Source organism: Acanthopagrus latus, chromosome 13, assembly GCF_904848185.1.
Source record: "Acanthopagrus latus isolate v.2019 chromosome 13, fAcaLat1.1, whole genome shotgun sequence".
Taxonomy (NCBI): Eukaryota; Metazoa; Chordata; class Actinopteri; order Spariformes; family Sparidae; genus Acanthopagrus; species Acanthopagrus latus.
In genome coordinates, this window is record NC_051051.1 from 884,180 (window position 1) to 895,724 (window position 11,545).

Here is an 11,545-nt window from a genome sequence, read left to right on the forward strand (position 1 = left end):
AGCGTCTTTCTAAAACTACCTGAAGTGATTTTTTTAACAACAGGTTTTCTGTGACAATGTGGCTGCAGACAACACGTCTTTGTTCGGTGTAATACATCTCTGTGCATAATCCTTACAGTGTTTACAGTATCTTTTATGTAGGTGAAAGGTCAAGTTCTCACTCCACACTCTCTGTCCTCCCCCGCTGCATTACTGTGCTGCCATTAAGCCTTAGAGCAAAGCTATATGCTGCTAAGTATCCCTAAGGGAGCATCTTCCCAGCAGCCACCACGTCAAATTACTCAATGAGCGAGGCGTGCAGCTAGAACCTTTTCTTAATCCCGCCACACATCTGTCATGGCTGTAATTTAGACCCGTGTCACATGACGGGAGAGTTGGCCTCGTGTGAGCCTTAATTCCCTCACGGCAGCTCGACTGAAGGGCGGCGCTCTCCCGTCATACGAGCACTGACAGAGACGAGCACGGTAAGACGAGCACGCCTCGCTTATCAGATGGGGTTAGTTTATTGTGTTGTTAAATCTACCACTGTAAGTGGACTTATTGGAGAAAGTTTATATTTTACCAAGTTCAGATTATAAGTAGGTGAATGAAATCCATCTTTGAAGTCACGGCTCTTTTGGGGGGAATTGGACTCGGGCCTGTAAGTGCACTGTGCTCGGGTGAACAGGAGTATTGAACTGGAACTTTGGGGGAAAGTGGGGCGCTCTAGTTTCAGCCTCTGCAGCTCAGGATTTTTCACATGGTCTAACTGTCTCGTGGGCGAATGAATGACTAATAAGGTGGAAGGTGCGATGCCAGTTTGCCATCTCAGAGGGGTTTTTCTAGGTTCTCTGCATGAGTTGCCAAGATGCGTGAAGGAGGAAATGCGCAAGGAAAGGAGGTCTTTGACTCGTGATTTTTAAGAATTAATAAGAATGTTGTTTATAGTCAACCTGAAAAGTTTATTTTCCTACTTGTAAGATTTTGTCTTCTGAAAATGCAGATTTCTGTTTATTGGATTTCCTCCTGTCAGTTTAGTTTATCAGCTTATTCTGTTCTATATATTTTAGAAAACTGACATATTGTACTTTATCAGAACATTTGATAGATTTCACTGAAGATGTTTGACATGAGACAGAAGCTTCCACTGTTATCTGAACATGTCGCTCTGCATTCTGAATCGTGTTTACTTAATCTCTGTACTTTTGAAATTGCATTGTAATATTTTTCCTGAAGTGATGCTGGCGTAAGAAGCATGTGAGATACATATATCCCACCATGCATCTCCCCTGTGTCTGTTTGTAACATGTATGTCTCTCTACAGTGTTCTTCTTCTCTCTCCATCTTGAGTTAGACGATACAGTGCTTGTAATTTTCACACATTATCTTGTTTCTGTCATTTTTCTTTTCTTTTTATTGCTGTTTTTGTCCTCTGTTCACATGTATTCTTTGTTTTTTTGTTACTCTCTTTCAATTCCACATATTCTTTGTTTCCTGTCTGGACAAAAGCTCCTCCGGCTCTTTTCCTCAAAGGTATATTGCCTGTGTCTGACTGCATGTGTCTGATGCATTTTGGCTCTTTGAGCCCCCAGCACCTCACTGCTTTACTGTCTGCCATACAGCAGACACGCCTCTCTCTTATTTCCTCTTTATCTCCCTGCATTCTTACTGTACTCCTCATCAGTTACTAAATAGGTATCACAGAAAACATAAAAAGGGCACTCTGCAGTGCACAGCGCGGAGGCAGCCAGCCAGACGTACTTATGCAGTTTTTTAAAATTCAAATATCCCACACATCCCGTGTCCAGAGGAATGTAATAGTCCAGACCGAGTGTGGTCTCATTCTGGCTCCCTCTGTCCTGTTTCACTCTTTGTTGTTGTCGTTGTAACCACAGTGAAGTAGCAGCGCTGCAGTAGCTTCCTCTTCTTTCCCTTCTCCTGCCAGTAAATCTATACCTGTGTGTTTGATGGGCTTCTCAACCTGACGCTTCCTACAGAGTCAGCAGAGCCTTAACAGACTGAAACAGACAACCCCCGCACCGCGTTAAGTCTATTTAGAGTCGGAGGTCCATTCAGAAGATTAACACATGCTAATCTTTAAACACCTAAAAAGCATCCAGGGTGGGTGGGAGCTGGCAAAGATCTAAATTCAACCTGACAAGAGTCGAGACAAGAGAATCTGTTTTTACCACCGAGAGGTCTGCAATATGTTTTTATTCACGTATTTGTTTGTTTACTAGAGCTTGACCAATAAATCAATTGACTAATATTGGTTTATCACAGATACAATATATCAGTATATATGTTGTCCCATATGTGCCGATATGTTTATTTCTTTCTCTTTTTTTCAGAACATAATGTAAAAAAAAACATTCACAGGAATATACACCAGCCACAAAACTCCAGTATTGGTCAGGCTCTATCATTTACAATCAGTTTTTAATGAGGAGGGACTTTTTTACAGTTGGTTCATTTAATTTAACAGATAAAATGAGTCTAAATGAAGTGCTGTTTAAACCAGGGCTGCCCAAAGTGGGCCAACATGTGCTTTTGCAAGATTAACTCATTTTAAAAAAAAAAAAATGTTTTAATGTTCTTTAAATATGTAGGACTATTATTAAAGGGGCAATATGTAAGAATTAGTTAAAAAACATTCCAAAAATAACTACATTTATTCACAGAATGTGGAAAAAAGGCAGTTTTGAGGATCCTATCACCATTTTGTATTTAAATACGATGCAGTAACTGTTTGCTTTACCTTCCTGTTCTGGGCATCCCTGATTTAAACACGACCATCAAATATTGAACATGAGGGATCCTCCAGTAACGATCCTGTCTGGTTCCATCTTTGTCATCTCTGAGAGGTTGTCTACTTTCAGCCGGTTAAAGTTGCCAATGCCACTGTGTTGTTTCTTTTCTTTGTTTTTTCGTTTCTTTGCTAACACCAACTCAGCACAGCCCAGCTTGACCAGGCCATGCGGCAGGATGCTGTTAATGCTCCTTCTGCTTGAGCTTCCACTGCGCTTCCTCCAGTGCAACCAATCCCCTTTGAGAACTGAGTCATAACCTGTTCTGCTAATCCCCCTCATTAACTCAACATGCTGTCCGTGAAATAAGGACAAAAATGCTGAAAACTAACCCGCTATGTTGTTTGGTTTGTGGTTATGTATGGTTTTCAAAGGGACAGCTAGTTTGTGCACTAGTGCTGGGCAAGACGACAAGTTCTGGGGAATGAACAGTTCAATCAAGTTTAAGTGCTTTAAGCTTGTTTGAGGATGCATGCTTATGGCAGATATTGTTATGTTCAAACTAAAACTGCAGTGACCTATTTTATGTGCAGCAAGCATGCCTATAGTAGAAACATCTGAATTGGGACAAAACATTCATGTGGCAGCAAAAGAGAGAAAAAAAACTAACTAATAAATATTAACAAGTATTTCAACAACACATCCACAGAGCTGAACACATCCACACTACTGAACACATCCACACTACTGAACACATCCACAGTACTGAACACATCCACACTACTGAACACATCCACACTACTGAACACATCCACACTACTGAACACATCCACAGAGCTGAACACATCCACACTACTGAACACATCCACAGAGCTGAACACATCCACACTACTGAACACATCCACACTACTGAACACATCCACAGAGCTGAACACATCCACACTACTGAACACATCCACACTACTGAACACATCCACACTACTGAACACATCCACAGTACTGAACACATCCACACTACTGAACACATCCACAGTACTGAACACATCCACACTACTGAACACATCCACAGTACTGAACACATCCACACTACTGAACACATCCACACTACTGAACACATCCACAGTACTGAACACATCCACACTACTGAACACATCCACACTACTGAACACATCCACAGTACTGAACACATCCACACTACTGAACACATCCACACTACTGAACACATCCACAGTACTGAACACATCCACACTACTGAACACATCCACACTACTGAACACATCCACACTACTGAACACATCCACAGTACTGAACACATCCACAGTACTGAACACATCCACAGTACTGAACACATCCACACTACTGAACACATCCACACTACTGAACACATCCACAGAGCTGAACACATCCACAGAGCTGAACACATCCACAGTACTGAACACATCCACACTACTGAACACATCCACACTACTGAACACATCCACACTACTGAACACATCCACAGAGCTGAACACATCCATAGAGCTGCTGTAGTCATATATACACACAGTACAACCTAACGACAGCCGCTGACACTTTTTTGAGATGTCAATCTTAAAAGCTGAACTTTGGAGTTTGCTTAATTCACTGTGTTTTTTTTTTTTATGATGAGCTTGACACCCTAGTTTATCAGCAAGGTCAAGAAACCGTCCATTTCTGCCAAGGAGGGGAGTGGAGGGGGGGGGCATTTAATCTGCCAAACAGCCAGAATTCCAATTTGTGCAAAGGTGGCATGGTATTTCAAGATAAAAAGCTGATGAAAACCGTCTGTTTGAATGCTAATTGTCTCCCTTTAGAGTGACAGGGCCACACACTCACTGAAGTCGCTGTCCTATTTTAGGAACCTCCACAAATGAAAGGCATGTGCCCTCCAGTGGGCCACAGTTTGAAAAGGAGGTTTATTTTAACCCGTTTAGTGACAGAACGAGTGGGCTGCAGAAATCTCGAGCTGTGCACCGCACATCTGCCAACACATGCTCCTCCCTAAGCTTGGCTTTATGATGCATCATAAGCCGGTTACAACATCTCTTATAAATATATCTCAGAAAAATTGCTTACAACACCCATGCAGGTCCAAATTATTTGTTGAGTCACTGAGCACTAGAACCTTTTTAAGAACTCAGAACAAATGACGCACAGTCGTCTGTTTGTTGCAGCATCTTTGAATGTTGTGTAGCAGCAGTGGCATGATTAGAATAAAGAACAGAGGGGCATTGCCCAGCACTAGCTTAATGCAGCTGCTATATGAAGCCATATAGACCACCGCCTCAGCTGCCAGCTACACCCCAGCCCAAAGGTGTGATTTGCATCATGGCTTCCACGGGGACCGACCCTTCGTCACTATAAACTGCACTAATTACATTATTAGTTACGGGTCAATGCGATTTTCTTGACATTAAAGGGTCCGTTGGCAAGTCGAAGGCGCAAATTATAATTTGCTGACTAATGTAATGGGAGGCAGAAAACGGCAGGTCAAATTAGGTCCAGTGACGTCTTGATGAAGATGCTCTGAGGCTCTGGTGGCTAACTGGGTCGTTTTCATCCTGTTAAAAGCAGACACCCACGGTAGACATCCGTCCACGCTCGGCCACAGCCATCCAGATGAACAACGCCACGCACATGCAGGAGCGAGACGAGGAGTACGGGTACGAGTGTCTGGACGGGAAGGACTGCACCAGCTTCTTCTGCTGTTTCGAAGACTGCCGCTCCGGAGCCTGGCGGCACGGCAGGTTGCACATCCGCATCGCCAAGATAGACTCGTACGCACGCATCTTCTTCCCCACTGCATTTGGTCTCTTCAACCTGGTCTACTGGGTCTCCTATCTCTATCTCTAGGCCCGGGTGTGAACACATCACACAGTCTATTACATTCTACATATGCTCTGTGCCAGCAAGGGACATTCTGAAGGAGGGGACCCACTGAAATACCCAATGATCTGATTTAAAGCATTTGCTTTAATTCCCTAGTTTTAATCTTTCAATTTCAATCATTCATTTGAAAACATTGACAGACATTGCAAATGTTGTAGCACTACATTAAACTGGTACGAGGAGGTTTGTAGGTGTGCTGTGAAAATACTGATTGTGTGAGCAAAATGAGTCTTAGTTTGGTTTTGATGATTTTATTTTGGGCTTTTTTTTTGTTGAAATTTTCTTTTTCTTCTGAACTGGATTTTTATTTAGTTCCACAGTGAACCATTGAAATAAATAAATAGCAATTCAGATCACAGCAAACTTCTATGAGACAAATCCAAACGACATCGACCGTCTTATCATTTATTCTCACGCGTCTTTTGTTTAATTGAACATACTAAGACACTAATCTGAAGCACTTTAATAGAGCTATGTTAGACAGTGACATCACAATTGATTTTGAATGTTAATTTATTTTAATTTATTTAGCTTAATTTTCGGCACAATTACACATTCTCTGTGTGTGGTCGGAGAGAGGTGATGCTGTTTATGGACAATGCTCAACTGTACAGACACTGTATATATTTTACTATTACATAGTGGTTTACATTTATTGCATGCACCTTTCAGGCCAAAAATCAACATGTTTTATGGTCTTCTATTGTTGGCTATGGAAACTAAAACAAACAAAAAAAGAGCACTGTTGGTTATCATTCAGGATTTAATTATTCTTTTTTTTTTTAGGAAAATTGGAAAAACAAATGATAAAAAAAATGTGCCCAGTTTATCCTTTTAAGTTGAGGGGTCGGCTTTGCATACAGGTGGGAGGACGAGCCCAGGATGATTAGCTCACTGTAAAGACAACACTGACCTCTCATCGCCTCCATTTGCTGTTAAAAGCGAGCATTTACATAACGACACACTGCTGTTAGAATTTTTTGTTATGCAAGCTTGTACAAGAGAACCTGTACTACAATGTTTTGTTTTTTTTGTTTTTTTTTTTTATGAACACTCATATCACATTAGTTTTTACCCTTTACATTAGCATCGATAGCTGAATTCAGACTAATCTACACTTTGATGCAAATATTAAAGCAGACAGCTGTAGGATTTTTTATGTGTCATTCTTCAAAGATGAGCCACAAAACAACAGAATAACTAAACAATGCAAAAAAAATACAGAATATGGATTAAAAATATTCGGACTTTAAGGTGCAATATGTAGGAATAAGCCAGATGAATCGCTAACTGCTGCCGACTGTAGCTAGTTAGCTCAGTTAGCTTCACAGCTAGCGGTCTGGAGCGTTGCAGCAGTGTAAACACAAATCTGTGACTCTCTCACCTTCTGCTGATCATTTTAGGAAAGTTTTGAATGAAATTCTTACATATTGCACCTTTAAGAGCTTCAATCAAGTAAAGAACATTTAAAAAGCATCGGCTTGTGTTGAGAACGGATGTGTTAGCCTTATTATGGAGCGTCTCACTTCCTGTGTCTCTGAGGAGAAACACATGGAGAATGTAAATGACCACACAGTCAGGAAACTGATTCACCGGCTCGGCAGAACTTCATCTATTCTTTACTTTTCTTTCCATTCAAATTTTCTTTTGTAAGGTTGTGCAAAGAGCGAAAAACACAGCGAAAAGCATCTGAATTGTAAATGTTGTGTATGATAACATACGACGAACATGAATTTCAGCCCCTCATGGATTTTGATAGATGCCAGTATGCAACAAATGGAGACGGAGCTGCGGTTTGATTTGTACACTCACGAGGAAGAGGTGTAAATCACATTGTCTGTGTACATAAGTTATAAAAGGAAGAAAACACTCGTCGAGCCCTTGGGATTTTGTAAAAGGGTATATATTTTGTAATTTCAGCATTGTTACAGTATATCATCATACAGTATATTAGACTTATTGTGTTATGCTGGACTGACCATGTAGAATATGGGGTAATGGGGTATTTATTTATTTAGTTATTTATTTATTCATTGATGGTATTTATTTATTTATTTTATTGAAAGAAATTGTACTTTATGTCCATATAGCCCCTGAAAAGAAACACAGAATGCTGTCATTTATATCAGACACATTTTCGTTGATGTGTCAATGGAGCTTGAGCTTATTTATCTTGTGTTTTCTATGTTGTGATCGATGTACACTACTCTCACAAAGGCCTGTCGAACTGTTATATCTGTTGAATTAGTGAGTTGCAACATTTACCTGTTGTGCAGCTTCTCAGTAGTAGACTTTAATATTTTCAGGGAAGAAAAAAAAAACACAAAAAAACAGTTCCCGAGCCACCAGAAGAAGAACATCTGCTGTGACTATTAATTATTTCCACTTTTTTTCCCACCACCACGAGTTTTCATTGGTCTTGATATTTCATCATTAATAAAGGCATCAGTGATGATTCAACCACATGCATTTATCAGATTATCTTATATTTCCTGCAGTTCTTTCCCTTTTGTATTTAATGGTGGTCCTGTTGTGTTCTGAAGCTGCTGCCTAGTAGTCTAAACCCGTCCTCAGTGTGCACATCTCCCACATCTTTACAGACGTACGTGTGTCGATAGCGACGTAGGCTGGTCGTCATCAGTGTTCAGTAGTTTACAGAAGCGTATAAGAGTGATTGCATCCTACAAAGTGCCAAACTGACACACATACAATAGAGAATATCAAACAATAATATCATTTGTTAATCCAGAACAAGCTACAATTCAGCGTTTTCTTAGCGGAGTTCCTGCAGTGAAAGTTCCCTGAGACGTTTGATATTTGCTTTTTGTGTTTGTTTGTGTTTTTGTTTTTTCACACCGTGGAGAAGCAGAAGCATGAGAAGCAGCCTGACAGAAAGTCCTGTTTGTATCAGGGTGAACTGGAGACTTATCTGACTCAGACTATCTGACTTTATTTACGAGCCCATCTTTCTGATAACGAGCATGTGTTGTGTTTGAACAGTGGTGCAGAAAACAAACAGACTTTGTGGTCTTTTTCTTTTTTTTCATGATGATAAAAGCTTGTTTATTGTTTGTTTATTATATTTTCTGTGCACTCTACTGTCAGTGCAGAGACACAACAGTGTGGGAGATACTGAACAGTGTTTGTATTCAGTAGTGTGCATGTTGAATACGTTTCAGTCAAACGGGGACGTGTTGAAGAAACGGGACGACTTCAAGCTTTGTTTCATCTGGTTCAGTCCTTTCTTTGCCTGCGTTGACACACAGACTTTATTACACTGCTTATTTTTGACAGTGTTGGTTTTATTTATTTTGGACCCACAAATGAGACAAATATGCGAACAGCACATGTAGATATTTTCTATTGTTATGTATTTTGTCAAACTGCAGAAAACAAAATAATACGCACTGGAGCTACAGAGCTCAGTAAAATGTGTCCAAGAACAAAATGAATTTCATATGATCCTCATACATACAGTATGTTAGTTGTTTACCATCTATGTATATTTGAGTATTGTATAAAAGGGGCACTGATCAGTTCTGTTAGGGTCTGCATAATATGCTATACATGTACTGGAAAAAATCCTTTTCATAAGGGAATTGCACATAGCTGTGGAATTTTACAATAAAATGATTGCATTTATATCTGTGTATAAGTTCATCATTATATTTACATTTAGGACATTTATCAGACTCTTCTGTCCAAAGTGACTTAATTCATACACACATTCATACATGATGGTGGAGGCCGACATGCACAGCAGGAGCAGTGTGAGGTCACTTCAACATGCACACCAGGGGGGTGAATAAGTGACCTTCTGATAACATGCTGGTGGCTCTACCTCTGAGCCACAGCCGCCCAGTTATTATGTATAAATCGTACTGCAGGATGTTGTAGTAATGATGTAATGTTTCAGTGGCAAGTTCTATATACAGAGAAACAAGAAGATCACTGATCACCAGTGATAAGAAGGTTTCTTTTTAAATGTACTAGGTTAGAGATAACTAGTTACATCATTAGAAATATAACTAATGTAACTATTTGAATTGTTTCAAACTGGGGCGAGCTGAACAATCTGGTTGGCAGACGAGAGGCAGCGCAGGAGAACCAGCCACATGAACTGAGTCTGAGGATGGAGAGGACGAGGAAGAGGAAGAGGAAGAGGAGGGGAAGAGGAAGAGGCCGTCCTGTCCTTGAAGGGGTTGCGCTCAAAATGTCTCTGTTTTAGAGAAATATGAAGAAAAAAAAAGTTGCATTCCCGAGAGGCACAAAGATGAACATCAAGCGGATGGCTGTTACACACTACTCAAAATGAGTTAGGGATATGGTGATATGAGTGAGTGCATATGTGCATGTGCAAAAAAAAGTAAAATATTCACAAAACACAACATGAAAATTCACAGAATAAACAATTGAGTGAAACACTGAGATATCCTAACATCTCTAACTAATGTGGAGTCGTATCTACATGAATACTTTGTACCCAACAGAAACGTTCAGATTTAAACTCTTTGCGATCACTGATGTTTTGAACAGTAACTAAGTTTAAGTTCATAAATCTTCTCAAAAACTTATAACGAGGTTGCTGATTGGATCCTGAGCTCCTCCTGTCCACTTGTCAGAGTCCTCGGGAGCTCAGTCTGATTCCTCACTGCTGGTTCCAAACACACATACATGGATGAAACAGACGACCTGCTGGGGCAAACCCAAACTGGAATCAGCCGAGAGAAGACCACGTAAGGTTTGATTTGATAAATGTGTCTTTGGTGGAGCTGCTAACAACTTACATCCATGTGAAATGAGACTCGAGACCTCTACTGTGTCTATGTGATGGATCTTGACTGTGTGCAGCCTGAATATGTGCTGGCAAAGTATGTTTCTGATAAACAGCTGATCAGTTAAAATTTGACGTTTCTGTATGTTGCAGATTTCAAATGCGTTCTTTTGTCACAGTGCTGGGGTTATTGTCTGGACAGGTTTGGGCACAAAATCACTTGGTCAGAGTCGGAAGAGCTTCATCACAAACTAAATCTCTGCAGGAACTAAATGTGTAAACTAGATGTAGTTCAGTATTAAGTACAATATTTGCGTGGAATGGAAATACTGACGTGCTTTAGTAAATTTACCAAGCTCATTTCTCTTAGCAGCAATTATCTTCTGCACAATTACACTAAAGACATCAGAGTTTGTGAGGCAGTGAATGATGCAGACAGTCTTAAATTCTGATGTTCAAGCCTGTTCATGTGAACCTGTCAGGAGTCTTTCAATGCAATGAAAAGTAGACGGGGTGCTAACGGAGGATGTCGCTCTGGTAGAGATCCAAATATTGAGGACTGTAGGTTTAATTTTAGAGCTTCATCACTGAGTAAGCACCAAATGTAGTGTAATATAATGTAATCCTCAATGTGTTATGGACGGATCAGAGCTTCTCCAGGTCCAGGTCTCAGGTAATCAGGATCTATTGGGTTCACCTGTGCTGTTCTCCCTCAGCTGGCTGCAGTCAGTCAGCTGGGAGGTTTTATCAGAGGGCTGCAGTTCACCTGCTCAGGTGGTCGTGTGTCTTCAGGGAGTCGACACCATCAGTCGGCTCTCTGCGTTTCTGTTTGGGTGAAACTCTGAGCTGAGAGTTTGAGATTTCTTTCTTTGGGCCAGTTTCTACACATTTAGTTTCCCCTTGATCACTGACTCCCACCTCACCTTTGGTTTTTGGGTCCAGTGTTTTTGTTGGTCTCTCATGTTGATAGAATCAGCAGGCGGCTGTGGGTTTTATTAGACACTGAGAGACCAGTTTGCTTTGACCCTGTTGTGGTTTGTGCTGAGCTCTGTGAGTCTCCAGGTTCTGTTTTCTGGGGAAACATAACAAATGCAAACAGCTGATATAAATCATATGAATGTTAGGCTGAACACTGTGT

The 11,545-nt window shown here is 40.6% G+C and overlaps 1 protein-coding gene across 4 annotated transcripts in view; it reads left to right on the forward strand.

Annotated features, from left to right (window-relative positions):
• Positions 1-9,275, forward strand: part of gabrg2 (gamma-aminobutyric acid type A receptor subunit gamma2) — a 53,394-nt gene extending 44,119 nt beyond the window's left edge. The window contains exons 9-10 of one of the 4 annotated variants that reach the window (XM_037120023.1): positions 1,489-1,512; positions 5,316-9,275. In XM_037120023.1, coding sequence (XP_036975918.1) covers positions 1,489-1,512; positions 5,316-5,597 — 306 coding nt within the window. In that variant the 3' untranslated portion in view covers positions 5,598-9,275. The remainder of the gene's footprint in view (positions 1-1,488; positions 1,513-5,315) is intronic. The other 3 variants (XM_037120024.1, XM_037120025.1, XM_037120026.1) reach the window with 3 other exon arrangements.
• Positions 9,276-11,545: the final 2,270 nt, after the last annotated feature.